Raw genomic sequence first — 26,754 nt, forward strand, 5'->3', positions numbered from 1 at the left:
TCCCTCCAGAGATTACTGACAGGATTGCGTCTCTGAAAGTAACTCTAAACTCCTCCACACAGACAGTTCTTGTCTTTTGGGATCTGTCTTGAGAGGTCAAGACCTTAGGATGTACTCACGAGAGACGATGCAGCAGAAGTTGGTAAATCGCCTCCCAGGAGAGCTGGTCCCTTGGCACAGATACCAGGAGTGGGTGACCAAAGAGCACAACCCCGTAATAGGTGTCGCTGTAGTCCCGGCCTTGGGCGTGCTCTCGAAGATATACCGGCAGCACCACGGCATCAGCAGTGGAGGGGTCCTCCAGGAGAGACACAGACACTTCATATCTGGTGGGGATAGAAGGAGATGGAAGATATGCAGGAAAGAGAAAGCAAGCAAGCAAACAAGATATCTATTTCAAAGTGGTTCCAAACTAAATAAAAGAGTGGCCTTATGAACACAATAACCAGAGAGACAGAAAATAACACTGAGACACAATAAGCAACCGAACACCCCACAATCAGAGAAAAATGGTCTCAACACAGTGCTAAAAAGACTGTGGCAACACAACTTTCTTGGAGGCAAAAGTAGCATAATCAGAATATGCTCTTTCTTCCACACAAAGATGGAGACACATATGATGGAAGGCTCCACAAAACACACATAAATGCCCTTGCAATTAAAATGCAACATTTATTTAAGCCTGTCTTTTCCAATGTATGCCCATTAAGTTATAACACCCATTAGCCCTAGTATCATGCCTATGGCCACAGAGAACATCTGGAGAGTACCAAGTTAGTACCAAAAATGCTGGAGAGTGCTAGGTTGGGAAAATATGAATGAATGTACACACTTTATGCTATGAATATTTATGGTTAGAAATGCTACAAAATACTTTTCAAAGACTAACTGCTTCATTTCTCATTAATTCCTAGATGACCTCTATGGGGTTACTTTGGAGAAAGGCTCCCATGTTTATTTTCTTTGTTCACAAGAGGATACTTCCCAATTCCACCCAACATCAGATGCCACACCTTCCCTTCCTAGAACAGAGGTCCTATCACTGGATCTCAAGGTGCAAAAAGAAAATACATTTTAATAATAATAATAATAATAATAATAATAATAATAATAATAATAAATGTTATTCCTACTACATGTTAGGGGAAACTATCCAAAATTATAAAGCAGAGCACCCAAAAGCAAACAGGATACAAAAGTTGAGCCTCAGCTAATTAGCGAGCCGAGTGTGATGTGGCTGTAAAAAATTCAGAGCTTAGAGGAAGCAAACATGTAGAATCCAATCTTTAAAAATCACAAAAGGTTTGTTTAGAATAATAAGAAATAACTGCATTTCTTAATAATCAAGAACTGAGTCTGAGCTACTCTAACACCAATCTCTTCTAAGGTTTCAAAGAGAAGGAAAAAACACAAATCACATCTCTCTGACACACATGCAGAGAGAGATCTCAAAGCCCACAGCACATACTTTCCATATTAAAGATGTAAGAAGACAGAAGTCAGATTCAAAAAGCTTGCCGTAAAAAAGTATCCATTTTAACAGCCAATCAGAATGAGAGCAAAAACAGAGCAAGATTACAAAATAGATATGTTCCCAACTGTCATTCAGGAGATATGGGGGAAGGAAAACTCTCACCATATTCTAATGCTAACTAACTTCTCATTGAGGACTTGAGACTTGGGCAGTGTGTGGTTGAATCCCAACACTACAGTGGGCTGCTGAAGATTGATTTCTGGCTATTTCACCTTCAACTCCAACTACTAAGATTCTACTACTTCAAAAGGATATTTACTATTATTTCTATATTATTATTATTATTATTATTATTATTATTATTATATTCCTATTTATAATTCTAAGGTAGAGAGGAAGGGTGATAATACCCGGATTATTGGATTATTTATTATTATTTTAATACTACTCTGATATTATTATTTTATATTATTACTATTTATAATTTCTTAAGACTCACATGAAGATGTCATCCCGGTCCAAGATGCAGCTGAGGGATTCTTCCATCTGATAAATCTTGTAGAAGCGATGGCTGAACACATCAGCCACCATCATCTGAGAGAGAAAGAGAAAAAGGGAGAGAAGCAGAAAGGGAAAGGATGGCTGTTATTATGGAGGGGAAACACAGAGGGCACTCCCAAAGTCCATAAAGCATGAGCAAGCAATGTCTATGAACACTCCCTCCCACACACATACATACACAAAACACAACAACCCCTCACCCGTTCAGCAGGCACCTCCGTGTGCTTAGACAGGGCAAGACAAAGATCAAGCACCTTCCCAGCTTTAGGGACAATTAGTCTGTGCTGTAAAGAAAAAGAAGGGAAGGGGAAGTTAATCTACTTAAACAAATGGCCAAAAACCAAATATTCCATCCACAGCGAGGGAGATAATTGCCTTAGAGGACAACTTCCATGCCTTTTGCCTTTGACATCGCCAACCCACAACCAGATTCAGGTTCATTCAGCCTCTCTTGCCATGTTCATCTTTATATTCTTTCCTTCCCTCCAAAGAACAAATAAGGAGCCTTCTACTGAGCCACAGTTTCTCCTCCATTTCGCTCACTGTTGCTTCTTACCCCCCAAATGACACCAGTTTTTCAGGGTCACAAATAGATGCCTTTCCTCGTCCAACCCTCAAGATTTAAGAATTAAACCCAGGGCTGCCTCCCTTCCCACAAGTCCCATGGCTCAAACCTATCAATCAAATACTCTTCCCAACAGGCCAGCCAATACCTGCTCTGGTTTCTTGGAGGGGTCCATGGACACAAAGAAGACTTCCATCACACGCTCTTTGCTGACGGGGAGGGGGGCACTGAGGTAGCAGAAAGGGTCAAAGGTCACAGACACCTTGCCACATTCGGGGCAGACCAGTGTCGACTTGAAGAGCCCATGGAAGATGTCGACAATGATGGAGTTGTTGCGGCGCTTGTGGTTGCGCCACGCTTCCTCCGCTACTTCCTGGAGGGAGAAGGAAAAGCAGTTTCCCTCTAGCACACCAAGGAGTTACGTACAAGATCTATATCCCCAGAAATAAAAAGGTTAGATTATTATTTTTAACATGGAAATTGGCTGTTGAAAGGTTAGCAGACCAAGTCCCTGCATTATGAAAGAAGTGGAATAAAAATGATGATGAAGAAGAAGAAAAGGAAACAGTGCCATACTTTTTTCAAAAGGAAACATCCATCAAGCCTCTCAAGGGTAAAGCTCTACCAGTGGTTCTCAATTTGTGGGTCCCCGGGTGTTTTGGCCTACAACTCCCAGGAATCCCAGCCAGTTTACCAGCATAAAAACTCTTGAGTTCGCAGTCTTGACTACTGGCACCCGAATTTAGGGTTTAGACTTTGATTTAAGAACTCTGCATATGGACTTGGATATTGACTCTCTATGTTTGAGCGTGAAGAAGGCAGCACCGTGACAACTCCATGCTATTGCATTTTATTATAGCTACTGCATTTTATTGTAATTGTGGGCATCGAATTGTGCCGGATGTAAGCCGCCTTGAGTCCCCCCTAGGGGGTGAGAAAGGCGGGGTAGAAATGACTGAATTAAATAAATAATAAACTCCATACAACCATGGCAGTTAACACTGAATCATGGTGCTAATTGTGTAATAATATGTTTTAGCCAATGTTGTTTTATTTTACTTTAATTCTGTTGGTGTATTTTAAATCTATTTTAATTGGACTGTTTGTTTGATCTTGACACTGTACTTTGCATTGAATGTTTGCCATTTTGTTTTTTGGAAGCCACCCCAAATCCCCCTTGGGGAGAGAGGGCAGGTTAGAAATGAAGTTGTTGTTGTTGTTATCTGAAAGGGTTCTAACTGCTCTGGAAGGCTGCCCTGAGGATCAAGACACAAAAAATCCAGTAGATCAGGTATCTTCAAACTGTGGCCCTCTGGCTGTTTGGACCTTCAATTCCCACAAGCCATAGCCAGTTTGTTCAATGATCACAAATTCTGGGAACCGGAGGCCAAAACAACTGGAGGTTTGAAGATGTTTTTCCATGTCAGGAGCAACTTGAGAAATTGCAAGTCACTTCAGGTATGAGAGAATTGGCCGCCTGCAAGGACATTGCCTCGGGAATGCCTGCGGTAGATTAAAACCTAGCTGTTTATATAACGGCAAGAAAATGGACATTCAAAAGATAAAAATTACAGGCAGAAGAATGCACACATGGCTAGCTTGTTCTCCAAATCATAATTTAAAAAACAAAAATAAAGAGGATCCATTTTCTCAGATTAGAAATCAACAACAACCTATTTCCTCCCAACACAAACATACGCATGCAAAACACACACGCACGCACACAGAGCTTACTTCATCTGGTCGCCCTGCTGCATCCTTCAGCTCTATGTACTCTTTCTTCTTGATACGATTGAGGTCCTCATGCAACCCATCAAGCAAGAAGGAGAGAAGCTCCTGGGAATCGTGCTGCTGGTAGCCAAGGAACTGGGAGGCAAAGTGGCCCACTTTGGTCTGCAGGGGAGAAGACGACAAAATTGTGGTTTTTAAACCATGACAGGAGGAGGAGGAGTGGGGAGGACAATAAGAAACCTCACCTTGAACATCCGGGGCACGATGGAGCGGTGGTGGCCCGACCACTGCTGCTTGATAAGGTCAGCATAAGCCTCAGCAATTTCGCCCTTCATGCCCAGGGGGTTGCTGAAGTTAAGCTCATCCAGGTAGCAATTGTTAAGGAAGTACTCAGTAAGAGGGGGCACGTTGCTGAGACACTGAAAGAGAGGGAGCACAGCCATCTTATATAGGGAGAAGTTGTATCCCAAAATCCAATGGCAAAATGAATCCATGAACGGACCAAAAAGGATCTTGAAAACGAAAGTCACTTTTTGGACTTTTTGAAGTATATTGGACTTTAGGGCATGAAAACAGTCTTGCAGCTATCCAGTGAACTTTCAAAAGTTGGGGAGGTGTAGCTGTGTATGCATTGGGACTTCTAGATATAAGGTAGTCCTTTCTACCTCCATACAACCAAAACCACTCCTATTCAGCATCAGAACCATTAAGAGGACTCAATTCAGCTTCCTCCCTCCTCTTTTCCAATTGAACACACCACAGCTTTGGTGTGTTTGTACTCATAGGTCGGGGGACATGGAAAGAGCCTCCTTGAAGACTGAGTAAATATAGACAGGCATCCCATGAGCAACATTTCTTGTAAATGGCTAATCTGTCCAACCCAAAAGAATTGCTTTTTATTGCAATGCTTTTGACACAGGAAAAAAACTCATTGGTCAACTTCACTGCATTCAAGAAGCTTACTCCCTATCACAATCATGCACAAGATTATAATTCCTGAATCTCCGCTCAGGAGAAATTATTTCTTTCATTCTGTCTCTCAAGGTCACACAAGGTCAATCTGCATCTTCCTGAAATATTCCACTCCCTTGCATCCAAGAAAAATCAGGAACCATTGCATTTGCCCAATAGAAAAATGAACATTGACATCTCCTACTTTCTTTCCTTATTTTCATAGTTTGGTCTCAGTGGACACTATATAACTACTAAGGTATTGTGATGGAGTTTGCCTCTTTTTATCTTCATCTTCTCTTACATTGTGTGTCATAAGCCTGTAGCCAACGATCGTCTTACTTTATTATTCCTGGCAAATCCGAAGTGATTTTTAAAAGATGGCCAAAACCAGAATCTAACACTACTGTCTTCTAAAAAGTTCATCTGAGCAGCTCTCATCCACTGCCAGGAAAACACTGCAGCAAACTGTGTCCCATATTATTTCATCCACTTTTAATTCCTGTTTCCCAGTCTTCTACTTTAATCTACCTTTCTTTTCTTTTTTATTGTTTGTGTCCAGGTAGAAAAAACAAGACAATCATGTCTTGTGTACATTAGCTTTACAGAAAAATAAAATAAATAAAACACAGCAACTCCCACTTTGTCTGTTCTATCAACCCCAAATCCAACTAGCCTCACAGAATCAAAGATGCCTCCAAATCAACCACCTCTACCTTGAAATGAGATGTTCAAAATCTTTCTAGGATTTGACTCTTTACTGCCCACTTCTGGGCAGACATGTATCTGCAATGCAGAATATCATGCAGCCAGGACAAGTTGAACACAAGCACAATTCTTGCCTTGTTTACTGTCCAACCCTCCAGAATGTATGGCATCAGTGGGCCAGCCCTACCTGTCAGCCCTCCATAAATCATCGTACCTGCAAAGCAGAATTCATGAAGCAAGTGTTGCCCAGGTTGGTAAGGCCACAGACTCCCGGCTGTCCTCGGTACAGTTCTTCCTCATCAATGGAGTTCTTCCTAAGTGAGACAAGAAAAAAGGGAGGCTATGAAGAACAGGAAACAGGGCACAAGTGGAAGAGAACCACACACCCCAACTTCCCAGAACTCCAGCTTGCACACAGCAGCACCCCAATGTGGCTGCCTCTCTGAAACCCAAAAGGAAAATTGGATACAAGACAGGGTGTGAATGTATTTTTTGAAACATGCAGGTACAAGAGGCACATACTCACATGATATGTGGTCTAGAGCTGGGCCAAGTGCCATCTTTACTTCTGGTTTCCATTATCACCACCTAAAAGAATCAATGGGGGGGGGGGGATGAAAACATATTCAAGAGTTCTGGGTTAACTAGACTGTAGTTCTGTGGGGCTACCATCACCGCCATGATTATTTTTTCTTACCAGCCTTTTCCCATGGATCGAAGCAGGAAACAGCAACGTATTAAAATGCAGCATGAACCATCAGTTAAAACAAGTAACACATAAACCAGTTAAAACATCAGTTCAGAAAAGAACACATCAGATCGATGCATATTAAAATAATTGAAAAATCTTAATTTAAACCCTTTAGGCACAAGATTCCTTCTAAAGTGGGAAGCTAAGCAGGTCAATCTGGTTACTGCTTAGATGTAAGATCACCAATGAATAGCAGGTGCCGTGGGCTACATTTCAGAGGAAGGAACTGGCAAAATCATCTCTGAGTATTCCTTGCCTAAGAAAACCCTGAGAAATTCATGGGATCGCCATAAGACAATAGGTGACTTGAAGGCGCATACAGACACAGTAGCCAGTCCTTCCGGGAAAAATGGATGGAAAATAGAGTTAAGCTCAACACAAACCTATATTGCAATTCGTGGAGAGTCATCAACACAGAGCACTTAAATACACACTGGCATCGTTAAATTAGCTCTAATACACTTCAAGCAACTTCAGTGAAGTTGTGTACAATGTACTGAACTTTTTCAGTTCTATGATGCACTTTTCACCCTCTATATAAACATCTCTAAAAATAGGGTGTGTCTTAGAACTGCAGGTGTCTCTTATGTATTTTTGGTGGGGTGCATCTTGCAAACAACAGCATCTTACAATTGAAGAAATCATGTCAAAGTGTAAACAAGACACTTCCTGCTGTTGTTCAACACATGGTCATATCACTGGTTTGGGAGTGATGTGAATGAAATCACTGTGTTCACCAATTCAAATAAATAGGACAAAAGAGATACCTGTTCATTTTCAAACACAATCCCACAAACAAAGTTCTCTACCCCTCTCCTATTTTTAGGAAGCCAGACGTGACCATCCAAATCTCTTCAGTTTTTATCTGGAGGGTTAAGCTTCGTCAGGGACAGTGGAAAATGGGACAGGTGAAGCTTGTGGGCTTCGAAGCAGTAGTGGAAAATGGGGTTGGTGGAACCTCCAGATCTTCTGCAGTTATCTGGGCCAGTCCACCATTACTTTCAAATGATGTTTTTGTTATTAAAGATAAAAAACTGAAAAGGCATTCAGGTGTATAAAGTCTGGAAAGTGGAAATAAGTATGTCATGGAGGCCGCATTTTCTTTTTTTCCCGTTTTTATATGAGGAATAAGGAAGGGGATTGAGATTTTCCTGCTTCTTGGCAGGGGGTTGGACTAGATGACCCATGAGGTCTCTTCCATCTCTAGGATTCTATGATTCTAAGGGTACACGAGTGGCTCTAGAATAGGAGCATTTTTAACATCTTACATCTTCATCTTCCTCCATTGTTATCTAATACGAAAAAGGTTTCTATGATGTTAAAATAAGAAAAGATACAATCACAGACTTGGAAGAGACCTCGTGGGCCATCCCAGTCCAATCACCTGCCAAGAAGCAGGAAAACGGCATTCAGAGAACATTTCTTTTCTTATCTAAAACAGAAGGATAGAAAAGTGGGTGTACAGTGTTTTGAAACAAAACAGATAGAAAAGTTGAGAAATAGGAAAAAGAAAGCCCTAACTAATGCTTCCTACCCTGTCTCTGCTATCTTCTTTTTAATAAAAAAAATCTGTTCTTATCTCTGATAGATTAACTTTCCAGGATCCCTTGGATATCATTGGGGATCCTATTATTCTTGTCACTAGCCTCTATTTTTTTTTCTTTTCTTATTATATCTACATCCCTGTACTACTAATGCTAGAGAAAACCCAATATTGTCACTTTATTTTCTTCCTTTATATACTCAATAAAAAGCAGTCATTCTTTTTTAAATTTGGAAGGATCTGGCGATTGTATAGGCCTAGTCAGCTTGTCCATCTCTAATTATTACAGCAGGGGCCCTCAAACTTTTTAAACAGAAGGCCAGGTCACAATTCCCCAAACTGTTGGGAGGGCCAGTTTATAATTTGGAAAAACATGAACGAATTCCTATGCACACTGCACATATCTTATTTGCAGTGCAAATAAAATATACAATAATTAAAATGAAGAGCAATTTTAAAAAATATAAACTTATTCGTATTTCAATGGGAAGCGTGGGCCTGCTTTTGGCTGATGAGAAAGAATTGTTGTTGTTGTTGTGTGCTTCCAAGTCATTTCAGACTTAGGTTGACCCTGAGCGAGGGCCGAATAAATGACCTTGGAGGGCCCGCGGGCCATAGTTTGAGGACCCCTGTATTACAGTATTAGATTTCTTCTTCAAATTTGGGAACATTTGGCCACATTTTCTGATCAGGATTCCCCCCCCCCCCCCCCCTAATTTTTAACTAAAGCTACTCAGTGAACTGTCTAGACCAGTGGTTCCCAACCTTTTTTTGACCGGGGACCACTTGACCAAGGATCACTTTCAAACATTAGTACCAAAAGGGTTACAAATCAGTTTTTGGTCAACTTTAGATTCAATCTGGTTATTAGGGGTGCTTATTCAGAAAATTGCATTGGATAGATCCGAAAGACTACTGACTGATGGCTATGCTGGCTGAGTATGATGGGAGCTGCAGGTCAGGCCATCAGGCATCTGCCAGTCTGAGAAAAATTAATTAAATTCTGAAAAGGAAAACTCTTATCTTTTCATTAGCAAATATGTTTTAGTTGTGTTTTAAACCATTTTAAGCCACTTAAAAAATAATACTTCAACTTGATTCTTTTTTAACATTTACAAAATAAGATTTTGGCCTTATCTTGTTTTAAATCACCATAAGGTGACCTGGTTCTCATTCTGGGTGGGCAGGGGTGAATAAAATGAATAAATAAATCCCATTTTGCATTGTCACTGGTCAACATAGCCAGTATAGATGACTTCAGGATCACCTGGAGGGCCTCAGGCTACCTCACTCAGTATGGAACTGATGGCAGGTGCCCAAGATGAAACCTGGGGCCTTGCATGTCCAAGACAGCCCAACCCATGACTGTAACTGCGTTACCTGCCCTGAGCTGAGACAGGCGTCCAGCACCGTCGTCTGCAAGTTCCGGAGCCTCTCACAGGAACCGTCTGAGTTTTTCACCCACAGCCTTGTCTCATCTTCAGCTGGGATGCAAAACTGGCGCCGTGCTTCCTTAAGCACTGTGTCTGAGGAGGGGAATACAGGAAAAGTCACCTCCCTGCAGAAATAGCAATTGCTACAGGGACAACAGGCTGGATTTTTATGACTGCTGTGTCACTTCCATCCTGCCCTATATCCAGCAATCCTAGAGGTTGTATACAGTGGTGTCATTCAGAATAATTCACAACCAGTTTCTGGGATCCCAAGAGCAAGCCAAGTTGCTCCCCCAGCTTCACCTCCAGCTATTTCATCCAGCTGTGCTAGACAGTGGGGCAACAGGTACACCTATGTCCATAGCTCTTCCCTGAGGTTCTCAAGGACCAATAATAATAATAATAGTAGAAGTAATAATTTTATTTATTATTCGCCTCTCCTCGTGGCTCGAGGCAGGTTACAGCATAATTAAAACACATAAACATAGTAAAAATTCTATAAACACACACACACACACACATATATATATAAAGAGATGCTCATACAGTATTGTTCACAAAGGAAGGCTGCCTTGATACTTATGCTCTGGGATTTCCCCTTCAAACATCATCTCAATCATTTGTATTCTTACCAATAACATCCATGCGACTAAACTGGGATATCACAAAGTTGTCCATGTCATTGTGCTGGCAGAGGTAAAGCTCCACCAGATACACCTCCACTTTCTGCATGCTTGGAAGGTCAACCACCTGAGAAAGAGACATCGCCAGAAAGGTTAGCTTGCCATCAGAAAGAGTCGTGGGGAACTCCATGCTGGAACGACATGCATTCTCTACTAACTTCTAGGAACTTCCTTTCTTGGGGACACTATGTATCGGTTGAGGACAGGTTTTGGGGCCAAAATCATGAATTTTGCTGTGACCTGAGGATAAGTCAAGGATTATCTGCGTAAATGCAAGCTTGGCCTGAAAAGAGCACCCTTTTATATGACACTGCTCAGTAAGGCTCCATCCACACTGTCATATAATGCAGCTTAAAACTCCATTACATAGCAGTGCAGATGGGGCCCTAGTGTACCCAGAACCACAACGGTTCTGGCCCAGCTTACCTGTCCGAACATATCCCCCTCTATGAACCATCTCAGAAATTAAGATCTTCTGAGGAGGCCCTGCTCTCGGTCCCACCTCCTTCGCAGGTACGACTGGTGGGAATGAGAGACAGGGCCTTCTCAGTGGTGGCCCCTCAGCTGTGGAATTTCCTCCCCAGTGACATTAGATCAGCTCCCTCCCTCCTGGCCTTCATAAAGAAAGTAAAAACATGGCTATGGGACCAAGCCTTTGGATAGTAACTGTAGTGCAATAAATGGATATGGAATTATTACAATGACAACTGAAATGGCTCCGGAATATGATCTAGGACTGTGGGCTATTATTATTATTTTATTTATTTACAGTATTTATAGACCGCTTTTCTCACCCCTGGGGGGACTCAAAGTGATTTACAAAAAATAATGGCAAAATTCAATGCCTTACATACATAACGCAAATCATTAATCAAACAGCATATGACTAAGCATAAAATACAATAGGACAAATATAATAATTGGTGTAATGTTTAGAAGTTTTAATTCTTTGGTTTTAATGTAAATGCTTTTTTAAATTGTATGTTGTTTTTATGGCATTCAATTGTAGCCTACGTGTAAGGCCGCTCTGAGTCCCGCTTGGGGTGAGAAGTGCAAGGTATAAATACAGTAAATAAATAAATAAATTTTAATTTTTAAGGAAAGAGGGTTACGATGACGAGGACAGAGAAAGATGAAATACCAGCAAGGAATTAGGAGAATGCATGTTGATAAGACAGGAAGCACTCAGAACAATTACAGTTTGAGGTCTCACTTCTACTACCAACTCAAAAGGTAAATCATTCATCTCTCAGCCTCCCTGTTCCCCTCAAACAGCTATATGATGGAGACACTACTTCAGGCCCCTAAATCCAGCCATTTCTAGTCAGCAAACTCCTCACCTTGCGTTCAATGGCTGGCTGGTCATGCTCTGTGCCATACCAGCTCACCAGCTTGTTCCACACCTCTTCCGGCACCAGAACGTATTCCTCATGCTCCACCAGCCTATCCTTCAAACGGTACGACTCTAAATCTGCAGGAAAAGGAAGAAGAAAGGGACTCAAAATCAAGAAGGGAAGCCTACCAGCCATAGAAAAGGCAAAAACGGTGAAGTGAGGATCAGAAGTATGTCATCTCTGGAGTTTATGCAGACCGACGTAAACATTTTGGAGGAAGCCCACACTCCCTTCAGTCATTCCTGACAAGTTGTTCCATTATCAGTGGTAGGATAGGAACTTTCCTTCCTTCGCAGAGGAAGGAAAAAAATCCTGCATCACAGTGGTTGACAAAGAATTTGAATGGTGATCACCAATTTCCACTGCACATCTGCCTTCACAAGACTGTAAGAGAAAAGCTCTGGCAGAAAAAGTGGTAGAGTGGTTAGAGTTTGGGAATGAGACAAGAGAGACTCAGGTTCAAATTCCCACTTTGTCATGAAGGGGAAGATATCTGAAGGGCAGGGGGAAAGGGCCACTAAGAGACAGAGGGCAAAGGGACCGTTACCTTCAAAGAGCTCAGCGTTGTTGATCCGTCCAGGGAAAGAGCTGGAGTTCTGGTTTCCAGATTCCACATAGGCTTTCCATTGTTTGTACCAGTGGTTTTCCAATAAATACCTGAATGAGAAAGCAGAAAGATCTAATTCAGCACTGTCCAGTGTTAAGAGAAACAATGAGCAATTTTCTTCCCTCCATTTTCCAAAGGATCAGGAATAGGATTTACTCCACCACCAAAGCCCAGGGCTACATCTGCAACACAGATTCCTAGCATGACCTCCCTAGTTCATATTTCATCCACTAGTTGTGCACTCATTCACTATGCTGCTCTTCTTCTGATTCAATCCACTTGCCACTCATCAAACATAGTCATTGCATTATAACAGCCACCCTTCTCCTTCCTTATAGCATTGTTGTATGATTTAAAAGGTAAAGTTTTCCCCTTGACATTAAGTCTAGTCATGTCCGACTCTGGTTGTGTGGTGCTCACCTCCATTTCTAAGCCAAAGAGTTGGCGTTGTCCGTAGATGCCTCCAAGGTCATGTGGCCAGCATGACTGCATGGAGTGCAGTTACCTTCCCACTGAGGCGGCGCCTATTGATCTATTTACATTTGTATGTTTTCGAACAGCTAGGTTTGCAGAAGCTGGGGCTAACAGCAGGAGCTCACTCTGCTCTCTAGATTTGAACCGCCAACCTGCTGGTCAGCAAGTTCAGCAACTCATTGGTTTCATCTGCTGCGCCACCGAGGGCTCCATTGTACAATTTACTCAAGACTAATATGAAGCCTTTTGAACTTTATAATTAAATTTAATTTACTCTTAATATTCAACTTAAAATTGGCCTGTTTACAAGACTTGATTTTAACTCTCCTTGGCAGTAAATCAATACAACGGCCTGGAATTCCCCTTCCTTCCTAGTCAAAGGCCACCTCACGGAAGAGAACCCCACATTCCTGGATTGATTACTACTTAATGCCCCAAATTTACCACTGTATACTACCCTTTTGTACTCCAACCTGATTAAGTCAAGCTATAAGTTGTATGGACCACCTAGCACTGCTCCCTGAGCATTACTGTACCCACTTGGGAATACTGCCAGGGAGAAGAGGTAATCCCCACACAAGTTGTTGCCACACAGAAACCAGGCAGAGCACAATCTTTCAGCAATTGGGGCGTCCTACCTAGCGCTTCTGTCTCTACTTATCTCTGGTGCTTTGACAAACAGCTACTGGCATTTTGAAAAGCTCCGCAGAACCTTAAAGGCATATAAATATACTGTTACAAAACCTAGATGTGTTAATGCCCATTTGCCTCCAGCAAAAAGCGTTATTTCCAAGCAGATATGACTGTCATGGACTGGACATGTGCAGGTGACCCTCTCTTATCCCCAAATAAACCTGCAGTGGTACATCAAGGCAGGAAAGCAACCAAACTTGTGAACTGATTGGCAAGGATACCATAGGATTTTAGTTTATTTTTTCAGCAACATAAGCACCATTATCATACAATTTGCAAAATGGGTAATTTTCGTATATATGCCTTAATTGCCTAAAACAAATAATAAAATAACAAATAACACTGAAAAGCGCTTTCCTACCTCTCTCCTTAAAGGCATAAGATAAAAATAATGCTATCATACTGCTAGCTTGTCTTAAAAGACTTCTCTATTCTATTTTAGGGACCTTCTGCACAGCTGTATAAAATCCCACATTATATGTTTTCAACTGGGTTATATGGCAGTATGAACTTAGATCATAGAAGCATAGAATCATAGAGTTGGAAGAGACCTCATGGACCATCCAGTCCAACCCCCTGCCAAGAAGCAGGAATATTGCATTCAAAGCACTCCCAACAAATGGCCATCTAGCCTCTGTTTAAAAACCTCCAAAGAAGGAGCCTCCACCACACTCCCAGTTCAAAGCAGATATTGTGGATTACCTGCCTTGATATTCTGGGTTATATGGCTGTGTGGAAGGGCCTCTAGGCCCCTTCTACACAGCTGAATAAAATCCAGTTTATCTGCTTTAAACTAGAATATATGGCAGTTTAGACTCAGACAATACAATTCAAAACAGATAATGTGGATTATCCGCTTTGATATTCTGGATTATATGGTAATGTACTATCCCATTTTTGTATTCTTAATCTTCCAAAACCAAGAAGAATTTATGCAATGATACAATATTCTTTTAAGAAATATTCTATCGATGACTCCTTTCTCAAACAAGACAGCTCGTCCATTTCTGCCAGTTTGAAAACTTTTATAATCAATTTTCTTTTAAGGCTACTTCTTTATTTTTGTCCATTTTTACACACAGAGTATTTTTGCTGCTACAATCATACAATGTAAGTACTGGAAAGGCTGTCATAGACTCTCATGGGCTGAATCCCTTCACTATCTGCTCAATCAAGGGAGGCCCCTTCTACACTGCCAGATAATCCAGGGGCCCTTCCACACAGCCCTATATCCCAGAATATCAAGGCAGAAAATCCCACAATATCTGCTTTGAAAAGGGTTATCTGAATCCGCACTCAGATAATGTGGGATTTCCTGCCTTGATATTCTGGGATATAGTTCTGTATGGAAGGGCCCCAGGGTATCAAAGCAGAAAATCCACATTATCTGCTTTGAAATGGAATATATGACAGTGTGGACTCAGATAACCCAGTTCAAAGCAGATACTGTGGGATTTTCTGCCTGGATATTCTGGGTTATATGGCTGTGTAAAAGGGCCCCGTGTCTATGCTGCCATATAACCTAGTTCAAAGCAGATGATGTGGCTTTTATACAGCTGTGTGGAAGGGGTCTTATTTTATCAAGCATCCCCTCCCCCAAAAAAGCTAGGAATGCAGACCCTTCAACACAGCCATATAACCCAGAATATCAAGACAGGATGTCCCATAATATCTGCTTTGAACTGGGTTATCTGAGTCCACACTAACATATATTCCAGGTCAAAGCAGATATTGTGGGATTTCCTACCTTGATATTATATTCCTGCCTTGAGTTATATAGCTGTGTGGAAGGGCTCTGGGTCATTAAGCACTATATTCTGGGCTCTACAATTGAAGGGAGATGTTGGCAAGCTGGTGTCTGTCTAGAGGAGGGCGACTAAAATGATCAAGGGTCTGGAGAACAAGCCCTATGAGGAGCAGCTTAAAGAGCTGCACATGTTTAGCCTGAAGAAGAGAAGACTGAGATGAGACATGATGAGGGCCATGTATAAGTATGTGAGAGGAAGTCATAGGGAGGAGGGAGCAAGCTTGTTTTCTGCTGCCCTGGGGACTAGGACACGGAACAATGGCTTCAAGCTACAAGTAAAGAGATTCCACCTGAACATGAAGAAGAACTTCCTGACTGTGAGAGCTGTTCAGCAGTAGAACTCTCTGCCCCGGAGTGTGGTGGAGGTTCCTTCTTTGGAGGCTTTTAAGCAGAGGCTGGACGGCCATCTGTCAGGGGTGCTTTGAATGCAATTTTACTGCTTCTTGGCAGGGGGTTGGACTGGATGGCCCATGAGGTCTCTTCCAACTCTTCGATTCTATGATTCTGTATTGCTCTTGTTTTCCTACAATCAAATATGCTAGTTGGATCAGATCTATGATGTCCCAAAGTGACCCTATCATAGCTGTTGTTGGCAGGATTTGTTCAGTTTGACCTTGCCTTCCTCTGAGACAGAGAGAGTGCAATTTGCCGAAGGTCACCCAGTGGGTTTCATGGCCAAGCAGGGCTTCAATTCCTGGTCTCCATAGTCATAATCCAATGCTCAAGACACTATACCACACTGTACCCTTCTGGAATTTGTTACTATCAACTCTCTGGTCTTACACTAGAAAGAAACACAAGAAGAGGCAAGGCCACTCCTTTCACTACATAACCTCCTCTTATTCCAACACTAGCTTCCCACAAGTCTCTTTATTATTTTGGTTGAAAGAGATTAACGGGCTAAGCCTCTTGGACACTTTAAAGTATGCGTGCTTTTGAGTTAAACAACAAGGTTCAGTCCAGTTTAGGGTTTTGCGTAACTAAAGTGCCTGCTATAGGACTCTCTTTAGATAGACAATGATCCCTCCACATTTGCAGTTTTGATTATTTATGGATTTGTTCTCTAGGAAGTTCCATGGGAATTTCTACATCCGTCTATGCAATTCTATAGTCAGCTCCCAGCAGAAGTAAACCACAGATTTATGCTGCAAAACCTTGAAATTCCTAGAGACGTGTTCTCTCCAGGTTAAAAAAAGGTACCGTATATACTCGGGTATAAGCCGAGGCACCCAATTTTGCCACAAAAACTAGGAAAATGTATTGACTCGAGTATAAGCTGAGGGTGGGAAATGCAGTAACTGCTGGTAAATTTCAAAATAAAAATAGATACCAATAAAATTATATCAATTGAGACATCAGTAGGTTAAATGTTTATGAATACTTACATAAAACTGTAATTTAAGATAAGATTGCCCAACTATGATTAAACCATTATTCTAACCTCCTTCAATGTAAATGTGCTTACACAATAATAAAGAGAGTAAAATAATAAATAGAATAACAATAATACAGCTAAATTATCACTGCAAATAATAATAATAATAATAATAATAATAATAATAATAGTAAAATTATAAATAACCTTGACTCAAGTATAAGCCAGGGGGGCTTTTTCAGGCTTAAAAAAGGGCTGAAAAACTAGGCTTATACTCGAGTATATACAGTAATTTCTTTATTCATCATTTTTCAGAGTCACAGGGCTCCTGTGCTTCTAACTCCAGTGAATGCGGAAGGCTGATTGTCTAGTATTTCTTGCCTCTGCCTACAATTTCAGAGTCCGTTGGCTCATACATTCCTTTCTGGGTCTAATGAAGACATATGACAACGCAATGCAGCAATTACTCTGAAAGGAAAACACAATCATATCCAAAGAGTATCCCCCAAACCTTGTTCATTTCAGTCCACAGAGGCCAGGACTGTGAAAATTAGAACCTTTTCCTGGCAAGTAGTTCCACGTTCCAGAGGAAATGCATGCTGATAATCCCTCTCATTTGCTGCCATTCAAGACTGACTCCTCCCTAGTTTAAATAAACTCTTGATGAATCATGAGAAGAAAATAAAATGAAACTGGGGACCCAAATGAATCTGCAATATCAATAACTGCAACACAAGCTATTTTGCCTTCACCATCTAATGCAAGGTAAAAATAAGAAGTGAGAAACAACCATTGACTCTGTCTAGAATAGACGACACAAGAGGGTTATGGGGATCAGATTGGGAGGAAGGTTTTAAGGACTGCGATCTGGTATAAAAAGCTGCCTGACTTCTTGGTTCTCTCTCTAGCATTATTTCAGCAACCAGTCATTACTATCCTCATCTATTATAAACTGCAGTTTATTGACGTGTTACTCAAAAGCAAGCTCGATTACACCAATATCAGACTAAAGAAGACTAAGACTGAGGTCCCTTCCATAGAGCTGAATAACAGTCCACATTATTTGCTTTGAACTGGGATATGTGGTAGTGTGGACTCAGATAACCCAGTTCAAAGCAGATAATTGCGATTTTCTGCCTTTATATTCTGGGTTATATGACTGTGTAGAAGGGCCATAAAATGAAGGATTAGAGGGTATGATCATCAAGTTTGCAGACGACAGCAAGTTGGGAGGGATAGCCAGTACTCCAGAAGGAGCAGAAGTCAAAACAATCTTAATAGATTAGACTGACCAAAATGAACAAAATGAAGTTTAACAGGGACAAATGCAAGATACTCCACTTATGTGGGGAAAAAAATGAAATGCAAAGATTCAGAATGGGGGACACCTGGCTCAATAGCAGTACATGTAAAAGAGTCCTCGTGGACAACAAGTTAAACATGAGCCAACAATGTCATGCAACGGTTAAAAAAGCAAATAGGATTTTGGCCTGCATCAATAGGAATCTAGTGTCTAGATCCAGGGAAGTCATGTTACCCCTCTATTCTGCCTTGGTCAGACCACACCTGGAATACTGTATCCAATTCTGGGCACCGCAACTGAAGGGAGATGTTGACAAGCTGGAATGTGTCCAGATGAGGGTGACTTAAATGATGAAGTGTCTGCAGAGCAAGACCTATGAGGAGTGGCTTAAAGAGCTGGGCATGTTTAGCCTGCAGAAGATGAGGCTGAGAGGAGACATGAGACACTGAGAATTGTATTTTATGGTTTTAATTGTTAATTGTTCTTACATGGTTATTTTATATGTAATTGTTTTGACTGTATTTTATTTTGTGGGGCATTGATTGCCAAATGTAAACTGCCTTGAGTCTCTTTCGGGCTGAGAGGGGTGGTATACAAATAGAGTATATAAATCAATAATAAATAAATGATGAGGGCCATGTATAAATATGTGAGGGAAAGTCATAGGGAGAAAGGAGAGGGCTTATTTTCTGCTGCCCTGGAGACTAGGACGCAGAGCAATGGCTCAAAACTACATGAAAGGGGATTCCACCTGAACATGCAGAACATGAGACATGAGACCTGTTCAGCAGTGGAACTCTTTGCATCAGTGTGTAGTCGAGGCTCCTCCTTTGGAGGCTTTTAAACAGAGGCTGGGTGGCCATCTGTCAGGGGTGCTTTGAATGCGATTTTCCTGCTTTTTGGCAGGGAGTTGGACTGGATGACCCAAGAGGTCTCTTCCAACTCTAGGATTCAGAGTGTGGTCCAGAAGCCCAAAGAAATTAATAAGAAAGAACAAGATCAGAGAGGATGTGAGTTTGTTTTGGAAAGCAACTCTCCCTTTTGTGATGAATACAGAACAAACCATTTTTAACTTTGAACTTAGTTAGTACCAATTAAAGGACATTGAGGATAAATGAGAAACATGAAAGAAAAACTGGTATATTTCAAAGCAGTTGAAAAAGTGGGATGAGGGGAAGAATCAGAATTGCCCATGCCAAATCAGGACAGTTGCAATGTATACACTGTGGAGACGTCTCTGTGTCCTTGTAAGACAGTTTGCCTCTCTGCCTTTGCGACAAGGAGATGTTTCGTTGATGAACAGCTGCTCCCAAACAGCTGTGTCAACCCAGATGACATTTGCAAGTCAGCACCCAACAGTTTGGAGGGACCAAGGCACATAAAACATACTTTTTCTACATTTACCCACCAAGAGAACTTTTTTTTTTAAAAAAAACTGAATCAGCTGAGGTAGAGTGTCAACCATACCCTATGAAACAGGAAGTATATTGGCTGATCAAGAATAAAAACCAAAACTCATTCTGCAGGGAATAAAGTCAAATAAGGATACACACAAGCAGGCAAGATGCCCAGCAAAATATGTAAGACAGGCGTGCTGACAGCGTGTGGGTTTGGCTCCGAGGTGGGACAGCGAGGAAACTGAAACTAATCTTTCAGCCTAGCCTTGTCCGGCCCAGAAAGACTTAAAAACTACTGTGGTAAGAAGGTCATGAAACAAGCAGATAGAGGGAGGGTTTGCATATGACAACTCACTCATCTTCAGACTGAAGGCTACCATTCAAAGGGGAATCAAGGCTCTTGTGGATTTAAAAGGCCACAAAAGGCCAACCCAACATTACCAGACAATATTTCTGTTTGTATTGCAACAAGAAGGCATAGAAAGACTAGTTAAGAAGGAGAGAGGGATCAAAGTCAGCTCAATCTTGCCACAACTTAGAAACCTAGTTGTTAAGGAAATGACTAATTTTCATTCCAGGTTTCGGTTTTAAAGGAATGGCACTTGCAAGGGACACACATTTTGACAATGGGCACATCTACACTATAGAATTAATGACAATTGTAGTTTTGCAAGGTTTTTAGCCTCTGCCAAGGAGTGCCTGTACTTTACCAAACTACAACTCCTACAATTCCACTGCTCTGAGCCATGGCAGCTAAAGTGGGGTCAAACTGCATTCATTCTGCTATGTAGATGCACCCAATGTATCTAGGGCAGGGAAAGCTTATTTTAAACGAAACTAACACAATGAGAACAAATATCTGTGATTATCATTTTCTCCCAGCGGAAATGCCCATATGTGGTTGAGGTTTTTGCCTTAGATGACATTCAAGTCACAGGAGGGAGCTATGAAAAGGCCCAGAAAAACCAAATTCAAGAAACATGCCATCTCATTCAAAGTGAGTTGAGAATATGTGGATATGGCTAGAATCACTGGGTGGCTGTGAAATTTTCGGGCTGTATGACCACGTTCCAGTAGCATTCTCTCCTGACATTTCACCTGCATCTGTGGCTGGCATCCTCAGAGATTTGTTAAATCTCTGAACAAACCTCAGAGGATGCTTGCCACAGATGCAGGCAGAATGCTACTGGAACATGGCCATACAGCCATGAAAAACTCACAGCAACCCAGGGTTGAGAATACTCTTTCCCAAATCCGAAATAAGATAGCAAGTGCTAGTATTTCCAAAACGGCAAATAAAGAGGATATTTAGAATAATTCTTAAGAAGAACTAATCCTGAATGATGTAAGCTTCAGTATTACATCAAATCCAATGAATAACTAGAACAAGAGCAGGACTTGGGAAAGTTCTTTGGACTATAACTTTTAGAATTCCCCCACTTGGTGCAGCTGGGAGTTTCCAGAATAAAAAGAAAGATTTCCACAACAGTCTTTGTTGTTCTGGTTGCTGCATACCTTCAAGCCATTTCTGACCAATGGCAACCCCACCAAAGTGTTGTCTTTGCAAGTGGTTTAGCCTTGTGTGCTTCTGAGGCCGAGAGAGAGTAACTTGCCCAAGAACACTCTGGCCCATTCCACACAGCTGAACAAAATCCAATGCTTTCTGATATGAACTGGAACACATGGAATTGTGGACTCAGACAACCCAGTTCAAGGCAGATATTGTGAGATTTTCTGCCTCGATATTCTGGGTTATATGGCTGTGTGGAAGAGCCCTCAGAGGATTTCAAGGTCTGACAGGAATCCAAAGACTCCACAGTCTAATGCAGGCATCCTTAAACTGTGGCCCTCCAGCTATTTGGGCCTCCAACTCCCAGAATTCACTAAACAAGCAGGCTAGAGCTTCTGGGGATTGGAGGCCCAGGGACCATGCAAACAGCCATATAACCAAGAATATCAAGGAAGATAATCCACAATATTTGCTTTGAACTGGGGCCCCTTCCACGAAGCTGAATAAAAACCCACATTATCTACTTTGAACTGGGATATATGGCAGTGTGGACTCAGGTAACCCAGTTTAAAACAGATATTGTGGAATTTTCTACCTTAATATTCTAGGTTATATAGATGTGTGGAAGGGCCCTGGGTTATTTGAGTCCACACTGCCATATCCTCATGCTCCACCAATGTGTATGTTGACCAATGTTCAATGTGTATTTTATACAGCTGTGTAGAAGCGGGCTCAAACTGGAGGGCTGCAGATTGAGGATGCCTGGAGTAGTCCAAAACTCAAACAACAGGCCCTTCCTGACAGGCCCTATATCCCAGAATCTGACCCCAGGTTTTCTGCTTTAAACTGCATTATATGAGTCCCCACTGTCAGATAATCTGGGATAAACAGAAAACCTGGGATCAGATGCTGGGATATAGGTCCTGTCTGGGAGGGCCCATGATCTCAATGGCTCCCTATCCAAAAATAAACCCCCTCAAGTTCAACAGCTAAGCAAGAATGGCGAAGGCAGGAAGTAGACAGTTATATTGAACTCAGGAATAAAACACAGGGCCCTTCCATGCAGCCCTATATCCCAGAATATCAAGGCAGAAAATCCCACAATATCTGGTTTGAACTGGAATATAGGGCAGTGTGGACACAGGGCCCTTCCACACAGCACTATATCCCAGAATAAGGTAAAGGTAGTCCCCTGACATTAAGTCCAGTCATGTCTGACTCTGGGGTGTGGTGCTCATCCCCATTTCTAAGCCGAAGAGCCAGTGTTTTCCGTAGACACCTCCAAGGTCATGTGGCCGGCATGACTGCATGGAGCACCGTTACCTTCCCACCGGAGCGGTACCTATTGATCTACTCACATTTGCATGTTTTCGAACTGCTAGGTCGGCAGAAATATCCCAGAATATCAAGGCAGAAAACTCCACAGTATCTTATTTGAACTGGAATATAGGGCAGTGTGAACTCAGGGCCCTTCCACACAGCCCTATATCCCAGAATATCAAGGGAGAAAATCCCACAATGTCTGCTTTGAACTGGGTTATCTGAGTCCATACTAAGATACTGTGGGATTTTCTGCCTTGATATTCTGGGATCTAGGCCTGTGTGGCAGGGCCCTCACCGACTCCAACTGGGAGGACCTCTAGATCAGTGGTTCTCAACCTATGGGTCCCCAAGTGTTTTGGCCTACAACTCCCAGAAATCCCAGCAAGTTTACAAACTGTTAGGATTTCTAGGAGTTGAAGGCCAAAACATCTTGGGACCCACAGGTTGAGAACTACTGCTCTAGACAGATGAGTGAATGCAGCTTGACCCCACTCTCATGGCCATGGCTCTATGCTGTGGAATCAGGGCAATGATTCTGGGATTATTTTAATGGGTTATTTTATATTTTAACAATGGTTGTAAACCGCCTTGTGTCCTTGGAGAAAGGCAATACAGCAGTGTTTCTCAACCTGGGGGTCGGGACCCCCAGAGGGATCATGAGGGGGTGTCAGAGGGGTTGCCAAAGACCATCAGAAAACATTATTTTCTGTTCATCATGGGGGTTCTGTGTGGGATGTTTGGTCCTATTGTATTATTGGTGGGGTTCTGAATGCTCTTTGATTGTAGGTGAACTATAAATCCCAGCAACTACAACTCCCAAATGTCAAGGCCTATTTTCCCCAAACCCCACCACTGTTTGCATTTGGGCATATGTGTGCCAAGTTTGGTTCAATTCCATCAGAATGCTCTTTGATTGTAGGTGAACTATAAATCCCAGCAACTACAACTCCCATATGACAAAATTACCTCCCCTCTCCTAATCCCACAAGTATTCAAATTTGGGTGTATCAAGTATTTGTGCCAAATTTGGTCCACTGAATGAAAATACATCCCGCATATTAGATATTTACATTATTTTTCATAACAGTAGCAACAGTAGCAGTCATGAAATGTTATGGTTGAGGGTCACCACAACATGAGGAACTGTATTAAGGGGTCATGGCATTAGGAAGTTTGAGAAACACTGCAATACAGAAATATCCCATCATTACATTATGTGGTGAGGTTTTCTGTCTCCTTTGCAGAGAAAGCGAGAGATCTTGTGAAATTACAACTCCAGAGAGTCCAAGGCATTGAGCTAAGGCAGTGAAAGTGGGCTCAAACTGCATTAGGTAGAGTGGAGACTAGGCAAGGGCAAGCATTGGCCCTGCAGGTGTTTTGGACTACAACTCCCACAATTCCTAACAGCCTCAGGCCCTTTCCTTTTCCCTCTCAGCCGCTTAAGCGGCTGAGAGGGAAAAGGAAGGGGCCTGAGGCTGTTAGGAATTGTGGGAGTTATAGTCCAAAACACCTGCAGGGCCAAAGCTTGCCCATGCCTTGTTGCTTGCTGCCCAGATGCATTCCCAGTGTTTCCTCTTTCCAAAGGAGGAGGCAATTGTCCTGAATGCCCAGGGTCATTGTTCCAGCGCTCGGATGTTGCCTTCCACTGCCATGGCCCTGCTGGGAGGCGCAGTCTGCTCAGAGGACACTCCGGGAAAGGCCTTGCTCCCTTCCTCAGCCTCGCTCCCCGCTTACCACTTCTCCCCGGCTCGGAGGGGCCGCTCCAGGCCCGGCTGGGTGGGGCCTTCCCCCTCGACCTGCCGCCTCTGGGCCTCCAGACCCGGCAGCCCCCGCTCGGCCGCCATCGCCCACCATCCAGCCCGGAAGCCAGCAACTGAGGGCGCCTTCTTTCCCAAGCCGCGACTCCCGGCTCCTCGGGGCCCCGCCCACCGGCTTCCGCCCGGCCGTGATAGGTGTGGCAACTCCGGGCGGAAGAGGCCGACGCCGCCATGTTGGGTAGGGCTATCCCCGCCCACGGGCGCCATCTTGGTTGGCCAATGAAACTAAACCTAAATCAAGAGGTTATCTTAAACATTCTTAAACCCTGAAAAGAAAATTTAAAAAAGCTGGGAACTGGTTGAAATAGGAATTACAAAACGATGTCACCCTGTATTTTGGGTAACTTCTGTTCCCTCAGCTTTGGCACCTGGCAGGGAAGATACTTCAGGTCTTTTTCCGCCATCTTTAATAAGGGCGCATCGCTAGACAGGCTTGTTGAAGTTAATTATCAGGCCTTTATCTGCCATCTTTAGTAAGGGCACATAGCCAGACAGGCTTGATGAAGTAAACCATCTACAACAGCAAAACAACAGAGGGGAAACAAACAGGCACATAAAATCACTCTCAACAAGAGATTTCCCCCAGGCGCTTCCAGGCCATTGAATGCAAATCAAGGTGATCAGCTGAAACATTCACAGCTAGCCCCAGCAGACAGGGGTCCTTTGTCTCACCCTGGTCATTCCACAGATATATAAACCCATGTTTCCTACTTCCAACAGACCTCACTACCTCTGAGGATGCTTGCCATAGATGCAGGCGAAACGTCAGGAGAAAAATTGCCTCCAGAACATGGCCATATAGCCCGGAAAAACCTACAACAACCCATCTAAGGAAGGCTTTCGGGACTTTATCCGCCATCTTTAGGAAGGGCGCTTAACCAGACAGGCTTGGTGAAGTGAATTATCTAAGGTAGTGGTTTTCAACCTGTGGGGAACACCTGGGGACCTACAGGTTGACAACCATTGATCTAAGGGAGGCTTTGGGCCTTTATCCTCCATCTTTAGTAAGGGCGCATAAGCCAGACATGCTTAGTGAAGTTAATTATCTAAGGAAAGCTCCAGGCCTTCATTCACCATCTTTAGTAAGGGCACACAGCCAGACAGGCTTGGTGAAGTAAGTTATCTAAGGGAGGCTTCAGCCCTTCATCTGCCATCTTTAGTAAGGGCACATAGCCATACTGGCTTGTTGAAGTCAATTATCTAAAGAACCTGAGCCCTGCTACATTCGCAATGGAGGACGTTCTTATAGTAACACCAGAGGCACTCCAAGTGGCCAGCTACTAGTCAAAGGACATTTAATCAACTACCATGCTTGCAAACTTAATAATAATAATAATAATAATAATAATAATAATAACAACACTTTATTTGTACCCCGCTACTATCTCCTCAAGGGACTCTGTGCGGCTTACATGAGGCCAAGCCCGAATACAACAATACAAGCAAAACAATGACAGTACAAGCAATTAAAATAAAAACATAGACAATAAAATATACAACATTATCAATAAGACAACACGCAATTAAAAACAGTGGGAACGCCAAATAAATGTAAAGTTAAAATGCAAATAATGATGGGACATGGACGAAATGTGATAGTGGAGTTTGTGGCTGGAAGGGCATACGAGCAGATCTAAAAAATGTAAAGTGCTTTGGAGGACAAAGTGCTATGGGATCATTATACCAGGAAGGCACACTGGAACAACCACGTCTTCAAGCTCCTCCTAAAGACTGCCAAGTTTGGGGCCTGTCTGATGTCTTTAGGGAGTGAGTTCCAGAGTCGAGGGGCCACCACTGAAAAGGCCATCTCTCTCATCCCCACCAACCGTGCCTGAGATGCTGGTGGGATCGTGAGCAGGGTCTCCCCGGATGATCAAAGGGATCGTGTGGGTTCGTATACAGAGATGCGATCACGCAGGTAGACGGGTCCCAAAGCGTTCAGGGCTTTGTAGGTAAGAACCTGCACCTTGAATTGGGTCCGGTAAATGAATGGCAGCCAGTGGAACTCCTTTAACTTTGTGTTTTGTTTGTTTGTTTGTTAAAAAATGTAATTCAACTGTTTGGTTTGCTCCTGACACGATAAATAAATAAAATCTAAAGAAGACTTCAGGCCTTCACCCGCCATCTTTAGTAAGGGTGCATAAGCAGACAGGCTTGGTGAAATGAACTATTCTAAGGGCCCTTCCACACAGCCATATAACACAGAATATCAAGACAGAAACTCCCACAATGTCTGCTTTGAAGTGGGTTATCTGAGCCCACACTGCCATATATGCCAGTTCAAAACAGATAATGTGGGATTTTATTAAGCTGTACGGAAGGGGCCTAAGAAAGGCTTCAGGCCTTTAGCCGCCATCTTTCGTAAGGGCACATAGCCATACAGGCTTGATGAAGTGAACTATTTAAGGGAAGCTTCAGGCCTTCATCCGCCTTCTTTACTAAGGGCACATAGCCAGACGGGTCGGTGAAGCGACTCATTTTTACTGTTGAACATAGGTATAGGCTATGGAAATAAAGCCCGACTGCTCACTGGAGGGAAGAATAGTAGAGGCCAAGATGAAGTACTTTGGGCACATAATAAAAAGACAGGAAAGCTTAGAGAAGACAATGATGCTGGGGAAAATGGAAGGAAAAAGGAAGGGCAAGATGTATGG

General features: G+C 42.6%; 1 protein-coding gene across 2 annotated transcripts in view; it reads right to left on the reverse strand.

The window, feature by feature from the left end:
- Positions 1-24,208, reverse strand: part of USP11 (ubiquitin specific peptidase 11) — a 44,014-nt gene extending 19,806 nt beyond the window's left edge. For both annotated transcript variants that reach the window (XM_060762781.2, XM_067464300.1), the window contains exons 1-13: positions 24,018-24,208; positions 12,342-12,451; positions 11,741-11,871; positions 10,350-10,467; positions 9,665-9,810; positions 6,517-6,578; positions 6,205-6,304; positions 4,577-4,750; positions 4,335-4,493; positions 2,749-2,973; positions 2,236-2,319; positions 1,974-2,068; positions 120-326 (exon numbers count right to left, since the gene is read on the reverse strand). In XM_060762781.2, the coding sequence (XP_060618764.2) occupies positions 120-326; positions 1,974-2,068; positions 2,236-2,319; positions 2,749-2,973; positions 4,335-4,493; positions 4,577-4,750; positions 6,205-6,304; positions 6,517-6,578; positions 9,665-9,810; positions 10,350-10,467; positions 11,741-11,871; positions 12,342-12,451; positions 24,018-24,127 (1,721 nt within the window). In that variant the 5' untranslated portion in view covers positions 24,128-24,208. The remainder of the gene's footprint in view (positions 1-119; positions 327-1,973; positions 2,069-2,235; positions 2,320-2,748; positions 2,974-4,334; positions 4,494-4,576; positions 4,751-6,204; positions 6,305-6,516; positions 6,579-9,664; positions 9,811-10,349; positions 10,468-11,740; positions 11,872-12,341; positions 12,452-24,017) is intronic.
- Positions 24,209-26,754: the final 2,546 nt, after the last annotated feature.

This window comes from Anolis sagrei, chromosome 2 (assembly GCF_037176765.1).
Source record: "Anolis sagrei isolate rAnoSag1 chromosome 2, rAnoSag1.mat, whole genome shotgun sequence".
Lineage (NCBI taxonomy): Eukaryota > Metazoa > Chordata > Lepidosauria > Squamata > Dactyloidae > Anolis > Anolis sagrei.